The 27,853-nt window shown below is 32.4% G+C and overlaps 1 protein-coding gene across 6 annotated transcripts in view; it reads right to left on the bottom strand.

Moving 5' to 3' along the window:
- The window catches only part of LOC107067855 (neural-cadherin), an 85,849-nt gene continuing 57,996 nt past the window's right edge, over positions 1-27,853 (bottom strand). For 5 of the 6 annotated variants that reach the window (XM_015323740.2, XM_089172397.1, XM_089172395.1 and 2 more), the window contains 23 exons: positions 9,129-9,272; positions 8,614-8,729; positions 8,235-8,399; positions 7,915-8,052; positions 7,489-7,675; positions 7,077-7,310; positions 6,786-6,958; positions 6,554-6,703; positions 6,168-6,473; positions 5,809-6,082; positions 5,508-5,716; positions 5,104-5,436; positions 4,829-5,035; positions 4,489-4,760; positions 4,212-4,417; positions 3,755-3,897; positions 3,066-3,677; positions 2,682-2,982; positions 2,419-2,608; positions 2,108-2,349; positions 1,812-2,027; positions 1,580-1,735; positions 1-1,486 (listed from right to left, as the gene is read on the bottom strand). In XM_015323740.2, the coding sequence (XP_015179226.1) occupies positions 1,374-1,486; positions 1,580-1,735; positions 1,812-2,027; positions 2,108-2,349; positions 2,419-2,608; positions 2,682-2,982; positions 3,066-3,677; positions 3,755-3,897; positions 4,212-4,417; positions 4,489-4,760; positions 4,829-5,035; positions 5,104-5,436; positions 5,508-5,716; positions 5,809-6,082; positions 6,168-6,473; positions 6,554-6,703; positions 6,786-6,958; positions 7,077-7,310; positions 7,489-7,675; positions 7,915-8,052; positions 8,235-8,399; positions 8,614-8,729; positions 9,129-9,272 (5,087 nt within the window). In that variant the 3' untranslated portion in view covers positions 1-1,373. The remainder of the gene's footprint in view (positions 1,487-1,579; positions 1,736-1,811; positions 2,028-2,107; positions 2,350-2,418; positions 2,609-2,681; positions 2,983-3,065; positions 3,678-3,754; positions 3,898-4,211; positions 4,418-4,488; positions 4,761-4,828; positions 5,036-5,103; positions 5,437-5,507; positions 5,717-5,808; positions 6,083-6,167; positions 6,474-6,553; positions 6,704-6,785; positions 6,959-7,076; positions 7,311-7,488; positions 7,676-7,914; positions 8,053-8,234; positions 8,400-8,613; positions 8,730-9,128; positions 9,273-27,853) is intronic. The other variant, XM_015323741.2, reaches the window with a different exon arrangement.

The following is a 27,853-nucleotide window of genomic DNA, read 5'->3' as shown; positions in this document are numbered from 1 at the left end:
TCTCTCTCTCTCTCTCTTCGTTCGAACAGATTTTGTATGTACTTACGTCGTGTAGCACGTGTACATATATATGTTTATACGTACATATAATTCTATATATATATATATGTACATATAAACATATTTAATATTTATAATATTTATATCGCTATGTAATAATAATACTTGCAATAATTACATATGCACGCGGTAACTTTCCCCACGGACTTTCTTCGATGCACATCACCGCTCTTCTATATATAAATTCATATTTATAATATATATATATTTATATCTATTACAATAATAATAATAATAATAATAATAATAATAATAATAATAATAATAATAATAATAATAATATTTAAAATTATAAAAATGATAATAATGACAATGACAATAGGTGTAATAATAATAATAATGACAAGTTTTCACTATGGTTATTTCGATTAAAATCTTAAAGGTTTAACGAGTCCTCCATTTGTTATTTCTTCTCGTGGTCATTTTTTTCGGAGGAATAATAAAAACGATAGTCGCGATAATAATTGTTTGTTAGTTTCTTTATAGATAACGGGTGGTAGTAGGTCCGTTCGCGATATGGCGAAACAATGAAAATGCAATGGGGTTTTAATTGTAAATCCGATGGAGACAAAAAAAAGATCTATCCTGCGTGACGTGATGATGAAGAACTAATGTAGTAAATAATAAATATATAAGTCGATGATAAAATCGATAAAAAAGTCCTCACGTATACACGCACTTTGGATCGACGAACTACGTATACGTATTAACGTATTATACAAATACATAGTTTTATGTGTATCGCTGTATTCATTTTTTTTCCTTTTTTCTTTTTGTTATGTACCACCTACATACGTATACCATTTGTTAAGGTATGACTCGAAAAATTATTGCAACGTTCATAATGCGACAGACGTAGTAATATAGCTCTCGCTGAGATCACTTTGGAACTATGTGTTTTGAACTTTCTCACCGATCGTTGCATCGGTGCACCTTATTTTACTTTCTTTCTTTCTTTCTTTCTTTCTTTTACGATCATCCACATATATTTTCATACGACATAGTCTTTTATTCTTTTACCCACCTCTACCTTCTCCTCTCGAGATCTCGACGAACTATTTCATCATTTTATCGATCATTCGAATCTCACCTAAAAAAATCATTTGCAGACCAAGTTTTCTACTTTCGCGGTTTCTTCTTCTTCATCATCTTCTTCTTCCAATCCTTATTTTATCTTCTATTTATTATTTCTTCTTTGTTCTTTCTTCGTTTTAGATTTTTTTTACAACATACACGAATACTTCCAAAATTTGGATCGTGGGGACAAAATTCGATGGACATTATATTATTAATTAATCGACAAAAGATATCATCTAATCTTCTTCCTCACTTTCTTCTGTCGTAGGACCATACATATCTGCAAGTTTGTCGAATCTAGGACCCCAAGCGCCCAAGTATTCGTACTCGTGTTGCTCGTCATCTGTTCCTAAAAATAATCCTTTTTATAATGATCCCCTTCATTCTTATAAAATCATCACCTCCCCCTCCCTTCTTTTGTTTATTTATGATCGAAACATACCCGAAGCTAAAGACGAAAGCGAACCGGCTGTACTTCCGCCACCTTCGTACGCATAATTTCGTAAATCGTCGAAGGGTGGTGCATTCGGATCGCTGTCGGCCCTTTTCTTGTGTTCTTCGATAAAAATACCCACGTTAGGCTCCGGTCCTAATGGATCTAAAAATATTTTCAATAATCATTATAATCGATGTTCAAATTTGATTTTGAAAAAAGTGAAATATATCAAACTTACAGGCTACTTTACACGGTGCTAATTTTCCACCCATTTCTGGAATAGGACCATTAATTGGAATTTGCAATGGCGTTATGTCAAACGCCGTCATATCGTCTTCTCCACCACCTTCGTCATCGTAATTAATGATATTTTCTCTAACATCGTCATCAGGACCAGGATATTTAATATGAGCTTCCCTTCTTCTATTGTAAACGACGAATACCAACACCAAAACTACGATAAACAACCCAAATTTATTAACATCCTGATTTTTCAATATTATAATTCGATTTGTTATATGAATATACACTCACCAAGAATAATTAATAAACAAACTAGAATGGCTGCAAGTGCTCCCATGCTGAGTTTCAACGTTTGACCTTCTTGTACCAATTCACAATTTTCACCCCAAAATCCTTCAGGACAAATGCATCGATATCGATATCGTGGATCTTGATTGATACATCTACCACCATTCAGGCAAGGATAGTCTATGCATTCGTTTTTATCCATGCAACCCTTGTTATCGGGTGAGGGTATTCTACCTTCACCACAACTACAAAAAAAATTCATACAAGTTGTTATTGTTTTTTATTGTTAATTGTCAATTAACAAGATAACTCACGTGCAATCGTATTCGTTCCAGAGATCGATACATTCGAAAGGTTCGGAGCAAATAACATTGGCACAAGGCTTATTCGAAGGACAATTTCGTTCAAGATTTCTCGCCATTGTTGCTTGACCCCATGGTGTCCCATTCATAGCTGGGGGTAATGGGAGATGTTTACCTTCTAATCTAATATCGTCCAAACAACCTGTTGACAAATTTGATTAAATTAGAATTTAAGAGATCGTTCCGAGATATGATGTATATATAATTAAATTTACCTTTCTGATAATCTGCGTAAACTTCGAACGTTCTAACACCTGTATATTCGGCCTTACCACCGGCATAAATTCCTTCTTGTTTGTCAACCAAAAGCCATTGATGACCTTCAAATGAAAATGTCTCGTTGAATCTTCGACCTTCTCCACCATCCAATTCCAAAGTCGCAGCTGAACCATATCTGGATACTCTGACGGTATGCCATTGACCATCATCTACTGCTATTGCACTTAACCAAATATCACGTTCCTCAGTTCTAAGACTATTTAAATTGTATCTAAAGTGTAATCGGCTATCTTTGATCTGTAATAGAAAGTAATGGAAAAATCGTTCGATATTTAAATACAACAAATTCATAGGAATAAAAATCAATGGAATTGACTTACTTCCAAAATAGCATATTCTCTGTTATGCTGATCGCTCACTCGGAAAAGTTCACCATGAACCTCACGTGTTCGAAATCTCAACTGCACCTGTGTTGAATATTTGTCGGGTTCGAAGGATAATGCATATTTGACGTAACTCTGTGGTTTGAATGTTGTAGGTATCGTTGGAGTCATACAACCAGGACCAGTCCAACCAGGATTACATTGGCATCTTGCTTCGGAGAAATTACCAACGCATGTTCCGTGTTCCCAACAACGGAACGTCAATTCTTGACTGTTGCAAATGTCTTCTGTTTGCGTACAAGTTGCAAAACTGTTCCTCGATAATCCTGGATGTGCCAGATCGTAAAGTTTACTATTGTGAAATAGATTCTTTATGCAACCATCAAAACCTTTCCCAACTGGCATATGTTTCCATTTGTAATGAGTTGGATCGAATTGTTCAACGTAAAGCCCACCAATTTGAAGAGGTGCATTTACGTTTAAGTATTCGTTGAACGGTGGTACTGTGCCTTGCGCTTGACAATACGTGTCGTTAAACTCCGAAGGTGTACCATCTTCTAATTCGGTTATTTCAGCGGCTTTACAGTAATCGATGATAAGCTTTACCGTCTGCAATATACAAGGATTATTCGTAATAAGTTTCATTCAAAATACAAACAGATTTAATCGAACGGAAATTATTTAACCTCGGTATTCCAGAATATGTCGAGTCTGTGCCATTCTCCATCGTCTAAGGTTCTTTTAGGTTTGACTTTCAATTCCAAAGTGCCAGATCCGAAATCTATTAAAAGCCTTGGTATTCCACGATCTAATTCGACCGATATGAAATCTGAAATCAAATTAAAAAATAAAATTTGTCAAAGAACAAGAATAACAGATATATTTTGTAATTTCAGCGGAGACTTCGAGGACATGAAGTCATTTTCTAATTACCCATGTCCATTCTACGCCACACTCAATCTCCTATTTTAATAATAAATCTTTCTCAAATAGAAATTTTGATTTTAAAATTAGAAATTAAAATTAGAGAAGATTTAAGTCCACAAGTGAACTGAAGTGAATGATTAATAATAGTTGATAATAATGACGACGAACGTCAAATAACAGTTCGAAGAAAATCTATTTTGAAAACTTTTAACTCACCAGACACCATAATCTCGTCGGATTCCGGTGGAACAATAGGACCATTGTACAATAGCAATCCATCCGATTTTTTTGTAATAAATTCAAAACTTAAATGACTATTATCGCACATTTCCAGAGCTGGATACCAAGCCCAACCATTGCCACGAAAACTTCTAGTCGTTTGTTGACATCTTGGCCCGTTATATCCGGAAGGACATTGACACCTATTGATTTATCTTCATTGTTAAAAGAATCTAATTAAAGTTAACGATTTTCAATAAAGTTTGGTACTTACGATAAACCGAATCTTCCTTCGATACAACGGCCACCATTGTAGCAAGGACTGCTTCGGCATGATTCACTTTTGCTAAAGTTTCTTGCACCGCATGTACATTCGGCTATCACATCTACTCTAACACCAACCAAAGCTGTTTTATTGGCATTAACCATGTAAGGTAAACTGCTGATATCGAGGGTATTGGTGCAACTTCCTTCGCACATTTCATTTTCATAATAACATTCGTCGATTCCAACCATAGTGATGTTTATTCCAACATCTTTTTCAATCTAATATTACGTAATAAAATCATCGTAAGAAAATGTATGAATTTAAATAAATCGATAAAATTCCTTACCTCTTCACGATGCATCAAAACTATTCCATTTAGTCTGACAGGTTTATAATAAGGTGAACTATGAGCAGCGAATCTAACATCGGTCAAAGGTGGATGCATCCTTCGCAATTGTACGCTAAATACGTCGACGTATTCTTTATCTATGCTTAATAATTGTGCCAATTTTTCTCGGAATAAATCTGCTTTACTTCGAGATAAATTCTGCGACTGTAAAACGAATATCAAAATTATAACGATATGTAAGTAATCAACAAATTTGTTTATAATATACTTACTCTATAATCCCAAACACGTATGAAATCTTCATCCGTAATACCCGATATTCGAACGGATCCAGAATTAAGAACAGCTTCGTGAGGTATAGTTTTAACTATGACCGTTACATTCGCAGGTACGTCCGTTTGCGTGTGTTTTCGATCGTAAACCTTAAAACGAAGATGATATCTTCCATCGTGCGTACCTGATTTCATGTATATCATTCCGGTATCCTCATCCAACTTAAATTGCGCATGTTCTAAACTTTCCCAATAAAACTTTTTATCTGGCAAATCCCAATCGTCCAGATCGTAAACGTATACTCGACCTATCTCGGTATCAGGTGATTGTCCCTAAAATAAAATCATTAAACAAATGTTATTAATGTTATTACATTCGCATAATATTACGATCATCTACTTACTGCATAATTATATACAAAAATGTCCTTAGAACCGGGTTGCATTTTATTATCGTTACTGTCACCGATTATAACAGTCAATGTACTTGTTCCAGACATTGAAGGATTTCCAGAATCCTTGATAACTATAGGTATCAAGTATTCCTTCTGTTGTTCTCTGTCGAATGATCGTAAAGACGAAACTATAGCCATGCCATCTCCATTTGCTCCCTCTGGAAAATACACACAGACACAACAAAATATATCATAGTAAAATTAAAATAAAATAATGGAATATTATAATCGTTTGAACAATCTAACTTACTGTTATCGCTTTCGACTCTGAAACTAGCTCTGATAATATCATCGGCATTTGGATCCATTCTGAAAGTAAACGGTGGACCATTGCTTTTAGATCTGTCATCGTCGTCGGTGGCTAAAATCTCAACGACTTTTCTCGTTTGAAGATGTTCTTGCAAGATTGGTCGATAATCTTTTAGGAATCTAGGTGGATTGTCGTTAATATCCTGAACGATAACTGTCAAAGTAGCTGTCGCAGTTTTTGGTGGTATGCCGTCGTCGATGGCCAAGATTTTAACCTGATTAAATTTGATTGAAAAACGGTGCACTTTTATAACAACTGACACAATATTTTCGTTTGAATAATGTCTAACATTTATTTACCTGATGACGTGGTGTGTCCTCGCGATCGAGACTTCTTTGTATGGATACCGTACCATTCTCGTTGATAAAGAATTGCCTTTTCCTATCGGAACTTCTATCAATCGAATAGGATACTTTACTTTTGCCACCTTGATCAGGATCTGTAGCTTTGAATGTTTCCAAAGTATTTCCGATTCTAGCATTTTCCGGTACAATAGATTCTATGTTGGCTCTTTCAAATTGCGGTTGATTGTCATTGATGTCTCTTAATTTGACAACCACCCAAGAATATGCAACGTGATACTTGTCATTGTCATTGTCTTCCCCCTGACACGCGAAATACAATGAATATTCGTTCTTTCAAATTTACTAACAAACACATTCAAATAAAATCTTTTCCAACGTACCTTATCATTTACTTGTATTCTAAATCGAAAACCATTGCTTTGCAATTGATCTTCATAATCAAGAGATTGAACTATCTTCAATGATCCAGTACCGTCGTTGTTTCTCACCATAGTAAATTTGTCAGCACCGTAACCGCTACTCTCGATTACCTATCGAAATAAGACTTTACTTAGAATCGTTGATAACTATTTATAGAAGAAAAGATTAATTTCAAATAAATGATTGAAACACCTTGTATTGGAACTTATTGGTTTCGTCTTCGTCGTGAACAGTTACGGTGAGTATTGGCATTTCGGGTAAATCAGGTCCTTCGGTTTCATCTACTTCGGTAAACCATTCTTCTTTTGTAAATTGTGGTGGCATGTCATTTATATCCTTAACTCGTATAGATGCCGTCCCGGTACCTAATTAAAATAATCATATTACTATAATCATGTTTTTTGTTTTGTTATTTAAAAATTAATGATAATAAATTCTTGACCAGTATATATAGGTCCATCTTTTGCATGGATTTTTGATTACCTTTTAACCCCCCTCCATCCGCCGCGACAACTTGTATAGAATAATCAGGTGTGCGTTCTCTGTCCAAACAACAAACGGCCGTCTTGATAACCCCTGTCTCAGATTCAATTTCGAATATCGGTGTTCCAGTTTCTTCCTCGATAACATTTTTTTCGATCGAGTATACTAATTTTGCATTGGTACCTTCGCTAGGATCGTCGTAATCTACCGCTGTCATGGTCATTACGACCATTCCTATAAAAAAAGAAAAATATATATGTTCTACTATTTTATATGGAAGTAACCTTTTTCTTTATATTCTTATGTTAAACGTTTTTCTTTCTTTATTACGAACGTAATCAAAAGAAAAGAAGAAAATGTTTAATACGTGTGTGAACTTATAATATATATATATATAATAATTTATACTAACCTGCCGTTCCATTTTCAGTAACGTTACCAAAATATACTCCCTGTGGGAATATCGGTGCATTATCGTTAATATCTTTGAGGTTGACCTGTACATCGGCGTATCCTACTAAACCTTCCCCACCCTCGTCCTGAGCGAAAACAGTGAATCGCCATTGAGGTCGTCCATTCGGTTGGTCTCTATCCAATGGCTACGGAGATAGTAATAATATTAATAATAATAATCGTCCCAATATTTCTTCTATTTTATGTACCTAAAACATATCTTTCACATAGAATACAAATATTCTATCGACAAATTGTAAATGGATTTCATGTCAAAACTTTAATACATTTTCTAATTTCAGGTTATAATTGTATTGCTTTAAATATTGGTGTCCTATAAAATTGAATGTTTTCGTTTAGTTTTTTAGGAAAATGATTGAATTACTTTGAGGACGAAAATCTCTCCTGTAGTCCGATTGATGTCAAATTTACTGTTGGCCGGGTTGTCTGGATCGATTCCCTGTCCCGTCAAGAAATATACGATGTTTTGAGGTCTATCCTTATCCCCGTCGGTTGCAGTGACCTAAATACAATCGAATCGATATTTAAAATTCCCATTTCTTTTTAGGGATGAATTCTTTTGTAAAAAAAAAAAAAAAAAAGAAAAAGAAAAGATAAACACCATAGGAAGAAACAAAATAAAGAAGAAAAGAACAAAGGGAAAATAAAATGAGAAAAACAAAATGACAGCTTAAACGACATTACCCCAAGCACTCGTTTTGGTAAATTCCTATCATCTTCCTCGGTTATCTGAGTTCTATAATTCGGTCTCTCAAAGACAGGTGGATTATCATTTACGTCCTTCACGTGTATCACGACTGTTGTATTATTCTCTTCCAAGCTATCCGATGCTGTGAGACGAAGCTCGTACTGAAATAGGGGATGAAACGATGGAAATTATACAATCAAATTGCTTTGATCCTACTTCATTTATGAATGAATCTATAATTAATTCTACTCCAAATGTAATTCTAATGAAAAGAATGAAGAAGTTAGCTCTCAATGAAATAGCTTTCAATTCTAGCTTGAAAGCAAAACAGTTTTCTTTTTAAATTTTATAGAAAGTTAAGATTCATTGACTCACCCTTTTCCTGGTTTCATAATCCAAAACACCGGCGACGTAAATTGCGCCGGTCATGTTCTTCACAGCAAATGCACCGCCTACGTTACCGCTCGTAATCTCGTATCGAATACGCGAGGCTGTGTGAAATCAAATTAAAAAAAAAAAGAAAAGGGGGGAAAAAATAAAGAAAAAGATTTTATTATTCTCTTAAAAAAAAATGGAATCTTTCGATCGTTTTCATTCTTTATGTTTATTTTTTTTTTGTCATTACGCGAATTGTTGTTGTAAAATATTTTCCCAACTTGTTCGTATTTTTGAGTTTTATTTTGAATTGTCAAGAAAACTTTTCTAGACTATGAATACAAATTTGACAAAAAGAAACTCATGGTATCGTAAAACATACCAGCCAACATCAAGAAGTATTTCGAAAAAGTTCAAAAAGTTGTTGCAACAACAACTACTACTACTACTACTACTATTACTACTACTCTTACTCTATGTGGTTATTGTAAGAAAACAATGCGAGTTATGCTTACACTCGTCGTGGTCTTTGGCGGTGACAGTAAGAACTGTATGTTGAATGTCCTCATTCTCGTCTACCTCAGCCTCGTAGAGGCTTTTGTCGAAGTAAGGTGGGTTGTCGTTCTTGTCGGCTATTCCAATCCGAATGAATTTCGTTACTGGAAATTAAATAATATAACATTATTGTAGACTTTTTACAATCATTTCTATGCAAAATGTTTAATTGTAATTATAGTATTCTACGTAAATGTTACATAAAATTCATTGAGAATACGTGCATATACATTGTATATGCATTTAAATAATATTAATAAAATTTATTTTTACTATATCGATAATATTGAACTAATTAAATGAAAAGATAAAAGTTCCCTGATTAAAATGATACTTTGTTCGTGTCTTTACGACGTTTCGTTCAGGTGATATAGCTATTTAAAGATTTTCATTCATAATTCGTATTCATATGCACGTAAATGCGTAAATTCCAGGAATTTATGTAGGTCAATGGGCCATTGTGTCAATGATTAATGAATGAAATTAAATAGGTCAATGACTCTAAGTAAACGTTTAATATTTAATTGAGAATATCTCAAGAACTAAATATCATAGAAACTTCGCAAAAGAACCACTTTTAAGGGTAGAACTTTCTACAACATTTTATAATGTTTATAACAATTGCATATAATTGTTTATAAATAAATTGTTATAAACAATATTTGGAAAATATATCAAAAGTGTAGTTTCAAAGAAAACGTGTTTCCTACTTGTTTAAGATACGCTTAGACAAATTGTTTAATGATTTGTTATAAAAAATTTGTTATAAAAAATTTGTTATAAACAATTGAAAAAAAAATTTATCAAATATCAGTTTTAAAGAGAACGTGTTTTCTATTTGATTACGATATGTTTAAACGATTGTTCAACAATTTTTATAAACAATTTTACAAAAATTTTATTCAAGTCAATGATTTTATCGATTGAATAAATAGATAAAAGAATATCTTTCGATACGTTAATTTTGTTTTAATAATAAAATTACATGTTGAGATAAGAGAACACGAATTTCTCTTATTTTCACGTACTCTATCAATCTGTAAAGCTTCATCAGATTCAAAGAAGACCACTTCACGGATCTTCCTAGTTAGTCCGAGTATTAATTATGCTATGTAGACTTCAGCACGGTAATTACTTTCCTGCCACTGACGACTTTCTCTTTCTCTCTCTCTCTCATGGGTTTATTTTTTTTGTCTATCTCTGTATGACAAAATCGTTCCTGTGTGCCTTTTTTTTCTTTCTTTTCTTCCTTTCTCTCTCTCGGACTACTTTAATTACGAGTTAATCATTAATCAACAATTTAATCGACCGATAAAACTATTCGCGTAGGAATTTATATATTTTTTTTAACGTTGCTTTCAAAAAATCTCCCCTTTTTTTGACGAATTGAAACGAACGATGGATTGTTCGTTAAAATTTTTTCATTGGAATTAAATTGTTATTGAATTATTTTTCCAGAAAAAAAACTTGTTTAAAAATTTATTTAAAAAAAATGGACGAATCAAAGGTGTGTTAATAACAACAGACGATAAAACATTTTATACGAATTTTCAATTGAACAAAAAATTTAGAAATAGAAATTGAGTTAAACTGGAAAATTGTTTCGCCGTTATTTCTACAAATTCCATCCACGATACACACATTTTTCACTTAAATAAAATACAAAAGAGAAGCTTTCCGAGTTCCTTTTTAAAATATATTCTATTTTATTTTATTCTTTTGACAAATATTATTCCAATTCAAGAATGCTTTCTTGTAAGAATATAAGGTAGGACAAATCAATGATGAAAAATCGAAAGAGAAGAAATAATCGATTCTGTTTGTTATTCCATAGCACGTCTTTGAATAATTTTTGTATGTACACAAATAATAAGTATAGAATTGACATCATTGCTCTTCTTCGTATCTAGGATATATCTACGATAGATGGAAAAGAAATTTGTTCATACGAATATTCGTAATGTAATAAGATCGTAGATATTATATCTATATTATGTGAAATTTGATAGAATAACGATGAAATATCAAACCACGTGCAATTTATAACCGCAGGTGTTCGTACATTTGTATGTTTGCATAGATATAAATATAATACATATACATATGTTCACTTTCAATGAAACAAAATAAATTGATTGGCAAATGCTTGCGAACCGATCCATCAAGGTAGTTTAAAGCAAACCATTATTGAAAATACCAACTGTTAAATTAATTCAATTTTTTGTATTCCATCTAAAAAAAAATATTATACATGAATCTATAATTTCAACAAAAAAAATGTCATAACATGAAATGCAATGGCAACTAAGTAAACAAGTATATTACTAAATATAATACTTATGATTAATACTTAAGATTGGGGAGTGGGGGTAGGGGTATATGATTTAAAAAAGTGATTGAAAAATAAAAATTATTCAGGGTTCACACCCTGTTTTCTTGAAGTGAGGCCGCGAAAACGTGCCGGGGCTACACCCAATGACTGTACAGCGGATGTACGAAACGCGTTACTAGGCCACGGGGTAAGAAATCGATGAAGCCCCCACCCTCTCTCACTCTCTCACCAACCCCTAACCGAACCCTTCCTTCCCCCCATCCACCCTGTCGGCGACGTCGAGAGAGCATTCGCTTCTTGGCCGCACCCTGCGCACCCTGTAACACCCGATTGGTTTTGAAAATACGACCTCCTCTTCCTCTTTACCACTTCTACCCCTTTTCCCCCTTCTCACCCTTCTACTTCTTCAAATGCTATCGTCCCCGGCTCTTTGCTCTTTCGACGTAAGCAGAACTGCTCGTTATCCGTTAACAGCGGCCACGGCCCACGATGGTTGATCTTTTTTTTTCTTTCCCAACCCTTCACCCTATTTTATTCCTACATATTCTACTACTATGATTTTCTTTTTTCCTTTTTTTTTTTTTTTACTACACCAATTTGACGAATGTATTTTTTTCTTTCTTTCTTTCTTCCTTTCTATCAAAACAAACAAACAAATTACGTTTTATATTTGACTCCATTCTTTGGACCATTTATTTTTGTTTTCTAAGTATCTCTTTTCATAATTAATTATTGCATACGAATTATTGTTTTTATACAATATTGATTAACTAATATTATATTTAGATGTTCCCGTATTATAGAGAAAATATGTGATCGTAAAACGTTATACGTGTAATAAAATATTATTTGCCATGTTTTCAATATAGTTTAATGTTAATCTTTATAAACGTTGTTACGGTTTTCATCTGGTCTATTGAAATATTGAAAAATAAAAAAGACAAATAATTATCGAAAATATAGGTCGAAAGTGTATCTGTCTCTCTTCGTATTATTGTTTTTTAAATAAATATATATTCAATAGAATAAAATGATGAAATTCTTGATAACATAGAGATATTATTTAACGAATTGTTTTACGTTTAATAATACTAATTGAATGATTTCAAATGCATAGTAGCACGTACGATATATTATATATATATTGTATTGTAAAAATAATTATCTCGCGTTATCTGATACATAAATTTATAGAACAATGTCATCGGATTGGTTATTTCTAAATGCGAGTTTATTGCTAGTTTGGAAAATTGCTTTTCTTTTTTCTTCTTTTCTTTGCTTTTTTGAAAAGGATCGAAAGAAAAAGAAATTGTAGGAAAAGATTCGAACCAACTCGGTGTATACGTGAGCAGAAAGATAATCTCTTTTGTCGATTGGTCTGTTCGTGGCATGAACGAAAAGAATACTACACATTTTTCGAGAAATAATAAGTTCATAGCTTGCACACAACCATGAATAATGCCAACGCGATATCCGTTCAATCTCCTCTTCATGCAGATTCGCGGAATCGATTTTCCTACCCTCAATCCCTGCTGCTGCTACACCACCACCATCCCCGACGTTGTTAACGTTGCGCGTACCTTGTAAATATTATATCCTTCGCATCGAGCTTGCGTAACAAGAGAAATATTTCATTGCGCGCTATTCGTAAAAAAGAATGAAACGAATGAAAAATATGATCCAGGACGGGCATAAAATATGAGAGACCGAATAACAGAATAATATACTATTCGTTCGTTGACTATAATACCAACCCCTCCCCCATTGAAAGTTCTATTTGAAGCATTAAATTTCCCAAATTCTCATTAAAAACGATTAATTAACCCTTTGGCTATATTTGATATATTACTACGTCATGCATTCATTTGGATAAAAACGCATTGATACGTCATTGAAACTGTAAGGAGATTTAACTAAATTTATTCTGGTTTATTCCAAAGTAATGCGTAATTTTTATATTATTATTATTATTATTATTATTATTTTTATTATTATTATTATTATTATTATTATAATTAATTATTATAATATTTCGAAGTAATTTTCAAATAAATGTATACCCAAAAGGGTTAATATCTAATTGATGAATAGAATGATAGCGTTTAAAGAAATATTTTTCTATGAGTTTTTATTTTCTCTGAAAAATACTTTAAGTAATTTTCTTTCCTTTTCTCTTTTTATATATAATATATATATATATATATCTTTTTTCTTCCTGTATCTTAATCTATCTTACTTGTCTCCTCGTTAAATCTCGAAGAAGGTAATAAATTTTATCGTAATAAATTTTCGAATAAAAGTAGCGAGACACCGGTAAACACACAAGAACCAAACTCTTTATCCTTGTGCTATGTAACGACGATAATGTAAGCGGGTTGCACTATAAAAAAAAAAAAGGTACTTTTCTTTCAGCTTTATTCCTACACTACATTATATATATATGTATATTACTTAAGAAGATTTTCATAAGAAAACGTTTTTTCAACTCTCTTATTTCTATGCATTCATTCAAAGTCCATGTAGAAAATAAAATTCTGAGAAAATCGTGACTTTTAAAATAAATTGTACAAGTGTTTACGTGTATTTAAAAGAAAAGAAAAGAGAGATTGGTGAATGAGATAATTTCGACGTTTTTATATCATATATATGAAGATTCGATATAAAAATAAATATATACATCGAGATTGTATAATTTTTGATTGTATAAAAAAATGGTGAGTTTATATAGTTGGATAAAATCAATGTTAGTTTATTTGTTAGCGATAGTTTGGCTTATAAAGCACTGCAAACAGAAATAAGAGAGAATCGTGCAGGGGCTGCTGGTTGCCTTGAAATTCGACTGTTCAAAGGACGAGAGAAGAGAGAACGAGTATAACGTTCGTTGCAATTTCCTCAAATGCAGTGCAGCACGTGCTGTGAATTACTTGCTATCGAGAAGTTCACCAAGCAAGCGAGCGAGCGAGCGACCGAGTTCCCTTTTGGACTTTCAACGATGGAAGACCAAAATTAATTTTCCTCTTGCATCCGTTATAATCTCCTGTCGTCTTTGCTAGAATCTGAAGCTGCTCTTTCTCTGACGCTTCTGCTGCTGCTGCTGCTGTTACTGCTACTCGTCTTAGAATAATTGTTTCTTACAAAACGTGAGAGAAATTGATAGTAGTAGGATGGGGAGGAAAGAAAACAAAAAAAAGAAGAAAATCATTTTACGTTAGTATAGAATCAAAATTCAATTTGAGTTATGCTTTCGTTGAATTCCAGTAATGTTTTCAAATAAAAAATTATCTTTTACACAATTAAATTTAGTATTAATTTAGTTAAACGTATCTTTAGTCCATTTAATTGGCAAATAATTTGGATGAATAAAGAATGCTTTGATGAAAATTCAAATGAACGAATCGTTAAACGAATAGAAGTAATACATATTTTACAAGTTGATATTTTAACATTCGCGCTCGTCAACGAGCATCACCCAAAACGGAAAAACAATTAATTTTGTTGAATTTAGTCTGATTGGCCTGGTTTTCAAAATGAGTGACAACAAAATCCATATTCAGTAGTTTTCAAAGAGAGATGGTACAAAAGGGTCGTCGATCAAAATGGTTCGCATATATTATCGAGTCAAACGTTGTCTCTTCTCTTGTGTGAAAAATATTACTCATTTAATTTCCATGGAAAAAAAGAGAGAAAAAAAAGAAATACGAACGAACGATTCAAAACCAAAATAATAAATATGATCGAAATTGTTTATCAAATAAAAAAAAAAAAAGGATGACGATAAATATTCGTCGAGTGTTTCGTATTAAATACACGATTAATCGATTACATCGGGGAGTCGAACTTAATGCTTTACCAATAATTCGAATAAATGGAAAGAAAAAAAAAAAGAAAAAGAAGGATAATAATGGGTAGGATAAAACAAAGCGGCTATTTACGAGAAAATCGAAAAAGACTATTTCGTGGCATGATTTCGGCTCGTTACACGATCGTTCTCTCGTGCAAATATAACGATTTCGCATGGATAGAATATGTACGATGATTACAGTTATTGTTACACTGTTTTGCTTTGTCATTCGTAATATACGTCTATAACACTCTATTGAAACGAATACTATAGTATATCAAACACTCACCCTTTGATAATTTCTTCCTTTAAAATTAGTTGAATGTTTTTTATAGAGTTTCAACGTATAGTATCATATTTATTCAGCTTGACGATAAAACCAGAGACGATAAATAATCATTTAGTTTTGTTTCATGCAGCTTTTCATTTTACGAGCAATCGATCCATTTTCCCCGTTTAACTCATCCCCCATCCTGTCCTCTCTCGCTCCTTCTCAAATTCAATATAATTACATCGGTTTTGATATTTATGATACGTGATAAAATGATTATTAAACATTGCCGAATAATAAAATGTTACAATCGTTAATATAATACATCAAATAGATATGCACACGAAAAAAGAAAGTTCAATAGCTTATTATTATTATCATTATAATTATTATACTACTCGATTCATGTTTAAATTGAAAGAATTGTTAAAAATTAATCTTAATGAAACAGTTTATTACAATGTACATTGGAGTCATGTTTTTTTAACGTAGTAAAGCATATTACGTTTATAAAATTATGACTGTCTCTCTCTTTCTCCCTCTTTTAAATAAAATATTTTGACTTCATTTATTTTCAGGATAAGCGAGACATTAATTTAAAAGTATCTCGGAATATAGAAACGTTGAGCTTACTGGCTTTTACATATTACAAATTCAACGTTAGGAAACGTTAGTTAACGTGAAGTATTTTCTTTCATCATTCTACACATTAGTACTCATATTAATCTACCTATGGTGTACGCACGTTCATACATATTTCATCTACAAATTAACTCAATTTTATTATAGAGTTGTGTAGCATAGTTTATATATGACTCGTTTAAAACAAAGAAAAAAATGAAATGGAAAAAACAAAAATGATGATTTACGAGGGATGGGGAAAAAATGTCGAGAATAAACCTCCCTCTTCTATATTCGACTTACTCGATTGAAAATTATTATCGGTAACGCTTATGAATCAGTTAATAGGGATTTTTGCTGTGAGAAAAGAGAGAGAAAGGGAGAGAGGAAGGAAGGGTTAAAAGCTATGATATGAGAGGTCTGGCGAAATGCCAGCGTATTTAACGCCGCTTAAATATGCCCCCCCTTCCCCTTCTCCTCCGACTAACGAATAAATCAGAATATCGTAAAAGTGCGTCGATGTTAGTGTGAACCTATTAAAACTACTCTTAACCTCATCCTTCCCCCATTTCCCCTTTTCCCATCCACCGTTGTCGTAAAACAGGGCTAGCTCGAAGAAAGAAAATGGTGGAGGAAAGAGAGGAGAGGGGGAAAAAATAACAGAGACGAATTCAGACGAGAAAAAATAAAATAAAAGAATCATGGTGTGGTGTATGATGATGACGACGAAAAGTCGAGCTGGTGTCGCGAAAAAGGCAAGTTCGAGAAGGACAAATTGCCATAGCTGCTGGGGAGGAGGGGTTGGTAGAGGATTCAACCCCTCGGTTCTCGATCTTACGAGCTAACTTTTTAACGGGACCGATCTGGAATTTTAAACGAACTTTTCTCTCCTACCTTCCCCCCTCCCTCCCATCTGCCCGTTCTCTTGCTCACCAGGTCCAATAGCTTTTTAAACTTATGCCACTTTCTTCTAGAATATTAATTATTTTTTCCTCTCTCTCTTTTTCTCTTATATTTTTTCCCTCTTTATTATTACATTTTGCATTTCATAATATTTTGTTGTAAATGTTATTTTTTTTTTATCAAACTAATAAATTAGGTTTCTTTTATTTTTACCTTTATTAATTTTTGCTTTGAAATACATACATATATATACTGACTTTATTTTTTTTTTTTTTTTTAAATATTAATATCAATTTATTTTAATAACAAAAGTTTTTCATTCTGGTAAAACAAATTGTATTCTGTTTCTCTCTTTCTCTTTCCCTTTTTATTTTTTTATTTCTCCATTTTCGTCCTTGCCCGTTTATCACATTAATTGGTTTTTTATGTTTGTTTTTCCTTTTTCATATTTCAATCATATTCTTTATTTATAACTGCATTAATTAATACTTTTGGGGTTTTCATTTGGTTATAATTAGCTTGATTATATTTCTCTATAATTTAATTTTGGATAACATAATAGAGTCCATTCTCTCTTTGATCTACGGATTATGAGTTTACGGATTATGATGTGAAAGACTGAAGGAGAGAAGAGCAGAGGAGAGTAGAGGAGAGGAAAAAAATAAAGAGAGAAAGAGAGAAGAAGCAAAAAATAAAAGCTCTACATAAATCCTTGGACGAATAAACGTTGCTATGGGCGACCTAATTCTCGTAATTGTGTTTTCTCTTTTCGCATTAGAAACGGGAATGCAATTAGAGATCTCGAAAGAACGAATTCGAGTGAAAAAGAGAGAAAGGGGTATGAAAGGGATGGTAGAGGGGGAAAAGGGTGTGAGAAAGAAAACGAAAAAGAAGTAGATTCGATCGGTATAGATGAGAATGGGGGGGGGGTTGAGTACCCACCTCTGCTTTGGTTACAGTTAATCGAGAAAAATATCAGGATAGTGTGTGCGGTCGTGTCCCTTACCGTCCCTTACCGTTCTCTTACCGGTCCGTGATTTATCGTTCGTTCGTTACGTTTAATCGTGCCCGGTTTTCTCTCTCTTTTATGCTTGACACAATGTAAATGCGAACACCGTATAACTAATCCGATATGGCATTTGCCTAGAATAATTACACCAAGCGGATAATCATTCTACCCCCTCCCTCCTTTTTTGGAATGACGATACTACTCTCTCTTTCTCGTGTACGACGATGAGGCCGACAAAGAAAATCCCCCTTCTTTCTAGTTTATACGTAACTTTATTTACTAGGAAAATATTCCAACTAATCTTTATTCTTGTATTAACATCGTTTTTTGTGTCTTTTATTTTTTTACGATTTTTTTTCTTATTCATTTATTCATTTCCTCTCCAAAGTCGACAAATATGTTAGAATCTTCATCGAGTTAAATGGATTTAATCTTTATCATGAGTATCATAATATTTTTCTTTCCTCGTATAGAAGTTTCCAAAAGGTTACCGGTAAAAGGATAAAATACGAGGGCAATCAAGTTTGATCGTAGAATTAGTTACTTTTCTTCGATGTGTCCATCGAATTAAAACAACTCTCGCCTACACTACTTTTTCAAATATTCGTGGTTGGTAATTTGTTATAAAAGCACCTAGTAAAAATTCTCTCTTTCTTTTTTTCTTTTGGTAGAGACAAAGTTTGAAGAAAAACTCATTAACTATTCTCTAACGTGTGTAACGCGCGAAGAACCAGTATTAAAGTTCGACTTCTTTCTAGGATGTTAAAGAAGAAAAAAGTTTCACTCGAAAGAAACGAGAAAGAGAGAGAGAGAGAGAAAAAAAAGATTACCCAACGAACGCGTTATTCTTTCAAGCTTAACCGTGACCGTTAACTAGTTCTCTCTCTCTCTCTCTCTCTCTCTCTCTCTTATCTATCCATCTATCTATCTATCTATCTATCTTTCTCTACTATTTTTCCTTTCGAGCCTTCTTCTTCATTGTGTTTCTCTTTCTTTTCAAAATTTCTTTTTCCTCTGAAAGTGAATCATTTATATCCGTCGCTAGCAAGAACTAACCGGTCACGAAGGCTATGAACTTTTCACTTTACAGGATTCTTATACTTCACTTGAAACAGTAAATCTTTTTAACGCGATGATACCTTCAATCTACTTTACTTTAAAACCCCTTCCCAAAAAAAAAAATGAAGAAAGCGATTTATTTTCTAGTATATTACGTTACCGTTTTTCTATCTTTTTTTTCCCTCTTTTCTTTCATATATATATATATATTAACGAAGTTTTATCATGCAACACATTTTTATGATAAAGCGAATATAGAGTTTAAGTTATACAAGCGTTCCTCGAGTAAAATCAGAATTCTCGAATGGTTATGATGGCACATTGAGAATTATTCGAGCATGTCAAGTACGAGAGAGTCAAAAACTTATTCGTAAGTATTCATCTTCCACTCGATAAAATTCACAATGAAAAGACAAACCAACTATCGTTCTCCTACATTTTCAAGGATAACAGGAATATGAAATCGTGCGCGATTAGGTGAGTTAAATGAGTCGCATTAAATTTTTTGTATTATTTATGATTTCTCTCCTCTCCCACCTATCGTATCCGAAAACTAAAATATGGATATATATTCCCATTGGGAAATAAACCTTGACGAAATAATATAACGCATTCGATATTCCAACCGTGTATTTTATCCACCAATGTTCACGGCTTTCTCTTTATCTCTCTCTCTCTCGCTCTCTTTCTCTCATGTAATTCCAATTTGGTTTTGGACCACAACTAGCAGCCAATGCTCTTCACTATGCCACCCTCTTTTCCCCTTCGTTTTACCCCTCTTCAGGGGTAGGGATTCTCAACCCTCATCCCTCTTTTCGTTCGTTGCCACTCTTGAAAGCTTGCCAAAATAATTTCGAGAGATGGGGAAAAAAAAAGAAAGAAGCGAAAAAAACAGAGTGACTTCTCATCGTTCCTCGTGGAAAAAAAAAAGAAGTTGAGAATTGATTTGGAAAATTAAATTATATACCGTCACACATTTATCTCTATCCATTTCTCTCTTTTTTTTTCTTTTCTCTTTTTTTATTATATTCGTTTGCTATTTATTTATATTTTCTGTTTTCTTTCTCTTTCGTTTCGTTTCGTTTCGTTTCATTTCATTTCATTTTATTTTTTTTTCTTCCGTCACGAACTTTGTTTATTGAAATTCCGAGAGGTAATAATTTATTTTTTACCCTCAGTTATTTTTCTCAGCTATCTATGAATATCCACGTTTTATCTTGTTTTTCTATTTTTCTTTTCAATAATACTTTTTGCCGACGTGCATAAGTCTAACGCAATTGGCTTACAAAAATATAAGTTTTATATTTTTTTATTGATTATGACATACACGCGTGCATAGTGAACGAGATATGACAACATAAACAAATAGGTAAAGAAATAGAATACGAATTATGAATATGGATGAAAATATTAATTCAATTATTACTTGGCAGAGAAGAGATCATTTCACTTTTCCAAAAATAACATTCAGTCGGATTTCTATCGTTTAAACAATCCACGTTCGTAGCAAATCTCTCTCTCTCTCTCTCTCACACACACACTCTCCCAGTTCTCGACTTTTCTCCTCTCCAATTTGCTCGTTACAAAACTTGCTCTCAATGCAATAACCAACAAAACTTGATTTGGTTTCAGTTGCATATTCGATCTATCAGCCCGTACGTTCGAAAGATCGAAAACGATTTTGAAATTTTAATCCGATAGATGAGATTCGGATGAAATACAGGAAATCCTCTTTACGTTGTTAACTCTTCTTTTCGACATTCCCAAAAAAAAAGAGAGAGAGAGGGAGAGAAAGAGAGAACAAAAAAAAATGTTTAAAATTACATTCAAAGAAAAGTAACACAAATAAATACAATTGAAAATAAATTACATTTAAAATTGATGGAGTAATATAATATTTGCTTGAATGAGATAACTTTTTCTTAAACGATTATAGATTATGTTTCTTCTTTATTTATTAAAATCGTGAAATGTTATTTGCGCATAGGTTTTAAAGAATCAATTTAAACGCAATTGAAGTAGAAGAAGAAAAACATTTCCCTTTAAGAAAGTAATCGGATTATTTTATTTCTTAATACGTCTATAGAAATAATGGTTCTTTCGTATTAAAGAAAATAGAATTTTACTTTTGTTTTCGCTCGATTAAACTACTACTCCTTTCTATATCTCATTTTTTCAATTTTTTTTTCTTTTTCTTTCATCGTTGACAAAAATAATTCGACAAATTAATCATCGAAATTAACTAAAGAAATTTTGGAAAAAGTTAATCTCACACACACACACAAACATTTTTCTTATCTTACAAGTTATTACAAACGTTATCGAGAAGAAATGTAAAAATATGATTAGACGATAATAAAAGAAAAATAAAAGTAAAAGAAACTTTTGAACGAGGAAAGAAAAATCAACAACGTTCGAATTGACCAACGCAATATTTTATATTTTCTCTTAGAAGTTATGAATATATTCATCGTATGCTAATACCTTGATTAATGAACCATCAACGTGATATATTCCGCAATGATGATGCTAGGACAAAAACGACAAAGATACTCTTTGTACAAACGTCGTATCTCTTAAAATGGAGTGAATACATTAAGCATTTTTTTATCTTGTTTTTTTTGTGACATTTCTAACGCCAACAAAAGATCACGTTCATTAGTTATTAATATTTTTTTCTTTCAAATTTGTTTACACAACATTATTATTATTATTTGTTGGCATTAGAAACTCGAAATTTCATTGCCGCAAATACCAAATCCCGCTATTTTCTCATCCCTGAGCGCGATCCTTCTATTCGCGATCTTCATATCCTATTTCTTTCAGATCCCTTCTAATATTGTCCTCCCATCTACGTCTCGGTCTATACACAACTTATAGCTATAATATATATATATACATATATATTATCGTATTATTTAACGACGTTATTATTTAATAATATATTAATATTTATTTAGTATTTTATATGTTATATTTTATATATATTATATATTATACTTTTTAAATATTTTATTTATTATATAAAAAAATAATTATATTATATATTATATATAGAAATACATACGTAGGTTGAAACTTAAATAATGGCAACTATTTATTCACAACCGATACAAAAGAGTTACATGTTTGCACCTGATACTGTCCTTCAAAGTAGTCACCAGCGTTGTGTAGGACCCGTTGTCAGCGATTTGGATTTTCGACTGCCTGTCGAATCTCATGAACAGTTCTGAAGCGAATGCCACGATTGGTTCCGCATGAATTGACGGAAATGCAGAAATGGATGCGTTACGACGATGCTCAGACGCACTTAGAGCGCTATGAGCGCGAAGGAGAGGCTTCTTTCTTACGCCGTATCTTAACACTGGATGAGACATGGGGTTCTACACAACGCTGGTTACTACTTTGAGGGAGAGTAACAGGTACAAACATGTAACTCTTTTGTATTGGTTGTGAATAAATAGTTGCCATTATTTAAGTTTCAACCTACGTAGATATTTATTATATATTTATATATAACATATTTATATTGATATCTATATAATGTATACCTATATATATATATATTACGCGATAATGATTGACTTTGTTGTATTAGTGGTTTGGAAACAACGAACGAACGTTGTTAAAATGACGAGGTCAAAGTATAGAGTTAAAAGGGGGGAAAGAGCTGGCTAATTTCACGGAAGTTAAGATCCTTCGTGGCAATTCGCAAGCGTAATCGAAAGCACTTGTCGCTCGAACGAGGTCATTAATAGGAACCGCTGCGAAATGGGAGCACCATATTGCACGGTAAAGAGAAAGAGAGAGAGAGAGAGAGAGTCTACGCGAGTTTCTCCAAGAGAGTTAAGGTGAAATAGAGTGAAATAGAGAGAGAGAGAGAGAGAGAGAGAGAGAACATTGAGGTCGTCTCTCTAGGAAAATTTTCGGCGCCAGCAATATAAGGGTACGTCGTTTGTCAATTTCTAACCCAAGACAAACTACCAAACTCAAAATCTGCAGGAGAAGAAGAGTTTCGAAATTTCGATGTTGGAAACTCTCTCTCTCTCTCTCTCTCTCTTTACTAATAGGGGGTCGCATTATCGAGGTCGTTTGAGGTCAACTTCGCGCCTAAAATTTAGTTTTCCGACTAAAAGCTAGTATAGTAGAGAATAATCTAATTTTCTCGTACAGGAGGAGAATCGTTTTTCATCTTGTATATCATTCACCTTCACCCATTGTCTTTTTTAACTGAATTTGTTTTATACTAACTAAATTTTACTAACACTACTATTACTACTATTTTCCATGCATGAATATCTTTGATGCGAATGATTTTCAAACTCCCTCCCCATCCCACTTTCGTCTCCTTTCCTTATAACAATCCAGACTTTATCGAATCTTGTCCTTTACCTACCCTCCTTTTTCTATTCTATTTGTTTTCCGGTAAATAATATTAACTCAAAAAGAGAAAAGTTTTAGTATACATATTATATAATGGATTTGCTTTTTTTTTTCTTTTCTTCCTAATGTTTTATATATTATGTTACATTCATGTATTTTATTATTATTTTTCTTTTTTCCTGTTTATTAATTGAAACTTTTTTCAGCCCTCGGCTTTATCTCGCAAAATTATAGCTAAACGTTATAAAGATATATATTCTTTCTTTTCTCCTTACAGCTTAAAACTACTTGTAAAATATAGTAAATTGCTAAATGTATTATATAATATTAAGTATAGGAATAAAGTGAAGAAGAGATTTAATGTATTTGTATAAGCTTTACTATATACTTTATTTTATATACAATGAAAAATATCGTAATACTTTTCAATTAATATTCGTCGAATTAAATTTGTTTAAAAAAAAAAATTCGAAACAACAGAACGGAATATATCTTTGAGAACATTTATTCGATATTGTTGAAAGAGAAACTTAAGTTTGAGAATAGAAAAAAATAAAAAAAGATCATGTGTGCAGATCACACGTGTTAGAAGTAAAACCTTCAAAAAACTGATTTATTTATTATAAAATTGTTACCATATATATCAAAGGGCACCGATATGATTTTGGGATGGGGGTAGCTAACATAAACTATCACTTTCAAATTTTATCAATTAAGATAGAATGCCGAATGTGCAATAGCCATAGATAGAAACAAAAATTGTAGAATGTTTGTCGACGGAAAGATACGTCGTCCTAACCAAACTAAATATAATATATCCTTTTTTGTAATTCAGTTAAATGATAGTCTTTCTGTGAATTTGAGATATCCTTATCATGGGTCAGCACACATAAGTATTTTTTTTTATAGCAACTAATACATTTAGATAATTGAAAAAGAACACCTAAATATGCAAACATTATAATTAAAAAAACATGAAACAAAACATATAATTAAATATATAACATATAATTAAAGAAACAATGTAACTAATTTCTTTAAATGCCTTAAAAAGAACGGAGCAATTTTAATCGTATTTTTTTATTTCATTGGGTTTTAAATCACAAGGATTATAACAAAATTTTCTCTTCAAAAATCGTTGTAAAAGAAACATTATAATTCAGTAATATTATTATTATAATTATTAATTAGCATTAGAAACTTGAAAAGTCATTGCCGCAAATACTAAATCCCGCCAGTGTTCCCATCACTGAACACGACCCCTGCATTCGCGATCTTCGTAGTCTATTTCTTTAAGTTCTCTTCTAATATTGTTCTCCCATTCACGTCTTGGTCTACCCAGTTGTCTTTTTCCGTTCGACCCTCCCCATACGCGCCACGTGACCTGCCCATCTTAATCAGCGTAAATTTCAAACATCAATTATGTCCAATATGTTGAACAGTCAGTGTACTTCTAATGTTAAGAAGTTTTCTCCATTCGAATTCAATACTATTATTTATTAAAAATATATTTTATTTTAAATATTCATTTAATATATTTACTGTGAAGCTCCACTTCTCCTAATTACCCCGTATTAAGTAAAAGGTGCAAAAGACATATTATTCTTCAAAAAACATTCTATATTATTGTTATATTGAAATCAAAAAATAGCAACAACTTTTCATCGCAGTTGCATGACTCAACTACACTGAGAAGATTTGGTGATACATTACTAATATCACCTATTAAAAAAGGATCGTAAATTTTTCTAATACTGCAGGTCTTTTTATAGTTTTCATGAAACAGTTTTGCTTGTGAGAAAAGTGCGAAATCTAGCAGCTAGTAGCTAGTCAAAAAATAAACTTTAAGGTAGTTCTTCGATTGGCCACTATACAGGTTTAGTATCGAGATAATATGAGTCCACGCTTCGTAGTATGCAGTCGCACACAAAAACACACATATAGAAAGCTTAGTAGCTAGAAGTGGGGACTACGAAGCAGCTCATAAAGATGAGACCAAGAATAGGAAAAACTGTATAACTATTATTCTGTCTCTTTCTCTCGCAGGCTCAATCCTCTATGTTTGTCTTTTTTTCTCTTCTTACTTAGTATCGTTTGTGAACGTTTCATCGCTGCGCTGCATCGCTGTCGTGTTTCATTTTTTCAAATCACTCTCATTCATAAGAAATTTTCACTTCAAAACAAAAAAGAAAAAAAAAGAAAAGGATAAATAAAAAAAAAGGAAAAGTTAAAAATGGTGAAAGAAAAATCAAGGCAAAAATCTGCGTGATATCGTCTATCGTTGGATATCTCGTGATTTTGAAAGTTGAGAAGCTGTTCGTACAACGACAAGAAGCTAGCTACACTGTGACTAACTCATTAACGCCGTTAAATGTAATCGCTAGCGATTCTACCCCCTTCCCCATACCCTTCCCACCGTATTTCTACCCCCCTTTCCTACCTTCCTTTATGACTTTTTCTCGGCTCTAGGAAAAGATCTCTATAGTCTATCTCATAACGTCTTTTATCGTTCGCTATATTCGATTAAACGTGCAAAAGAAAATTTTCAGATTCTTATCTCCTTCATGAAATTCTTCCTCCTCTCTTGTTTTTTTTTTTTTTTTTTTACCTTTTACTCTTTATTTAATTCTACACTTTTTACTATCGTTCACTTTTTTACATTCTTCTTTTTCTTTTTATTCCCCTTTTTTTTCGCGATCGGTTTTTTTTTATTCACAAAAGAAAATTTTATAATCCTCTTGAGCTTTCCGTGAAACATAAATGTTTCATTTAGAGCTTGTCAATATCAGGTGTGGTGGATTTTAAATTACTTTTAATATATTTTGTTCGTTAAAATTGCTACATAGGAGATTACATACGATCGAGTGGATCGTTGAATTTTATCCATATTACAATTTGTAATTTTTTAATTATATTATAATTTAGTAGAATTATTACTGGAAAATATTTTGCGCGTATATAACGCAATTTTCGTTTCGTATACGTTAATACGATATTGATCAAGAAAAATCAATTATCGTAGTAACGAGAACGCAAACAAGTTTCTTGAGAGTTATTTTCCTTTTTTTTTTCGTTTTATTTTTTTCCCCTTATCAAATCTCGTTAAACGTAATTTTAAAGTAATTTTTCAAGAGTCGTTTCGTCGTACGATTGATACAACCAATTTCTGTTAGGATAACCAACCCTATTCCCCCTCTCCTCTCCCTTTTCCCCTCGTCTCACCGTTTCGCGACAAGAACGTAGAACGAATAGGAGTAAGGGAAAAGAAAGATAAAAAAAAAAGACGAAGACTAGTGGTCCGAACGATTTATCCGGTATTTCGTATCGACGTTCTCGATTGATTAATAGCGAAAGAAAACGAGTCTCGATAGAAAAGCATTTTCAGGTTCGAATCTATCGACGACTGACGATAAGCATCTTCTCTTCGTATATCCATTATCGAACTATCCAAGCCTCAAGAGGGATTCGTCGAAAATAAGCAATCGAGAAGTCCTGTTTTTTTATCGTTTTCCAAATAGAAAATATTTTATCTCCAAATTTCGATTTTGCCTAGAATTACTGGCATATCTAACTTTGTTTTCTTTTTTTTGTTATATATGTGTACAGTATATCTCTTTTGCCTTTTTATGAATGATGCAACCATGAAATACTATCATTTATTGAATTAATATATATCTTTACTTTCTCTATATTATTAACGATGTAATTTCAATAACTTAACAAATATTTACGTTCGAAGCATCCTCATTTTATTGCACCATTTTATGATTATTTTGATTTCACGATATCTATAAAATAAAGTTAACTTTGAACCATTAATTCCTTTATGGGAGAACTTTGGCATCGAACTACTCTCGTACATATGTTTTATTAATAACAAAAAAAAAGAACGAAGCTACCTTGACGATCATTTTAATAAAAAGATGATCTTTTATCTCTCTCAAGGATCAAATGGTTGATTTGAATTTTACGTTCTTTTTTTTCTTTTTTATCGTGTATACATATATCGCGTAACTGTTTCTATTTTGCATGGATACAAAAGATAAGAAAGATAAAGATAAAATAAAGAAAACTTTAATGACGCAGTGCAGTATAAAATAAAAGAAATAGGAGAAAAGAGATCAAGAAAGACTACTCGGATATCGGCGAACGTTTCTAAGAGAGAGAAATGTTCTTTTAACTTGTTTTTTATTTTTTTTTCTCTTTGAGGAGTAAGAAACATCCGTGATTACCCGACTACTACGCGTCATTAAGTCCTCGATACAG

The sequence above is a fragment of the Polistes dominula genome, unplaced genomic scaffold, assembly GCF_049000335.1.
Source record: "Polistes dominula isolate Pdom_NZ unplaced genomic scaffold, Pdom_raw_medaka contig_73, whole genome shotgun sequence".
In the NCBI taxonomy this organism is placed as follows: domain Eukaryota; kingdom Metazoa; phylum Arthropoda; class Insecta; order Hymenoptera; family Vespidae; genus Polistes; species Polistes dominula.
The sequence above is the reverse complement of the archived record's forward strand: the minus strand, read 5'-3'. Positions and strand labels throughout refer to the sequence as shown.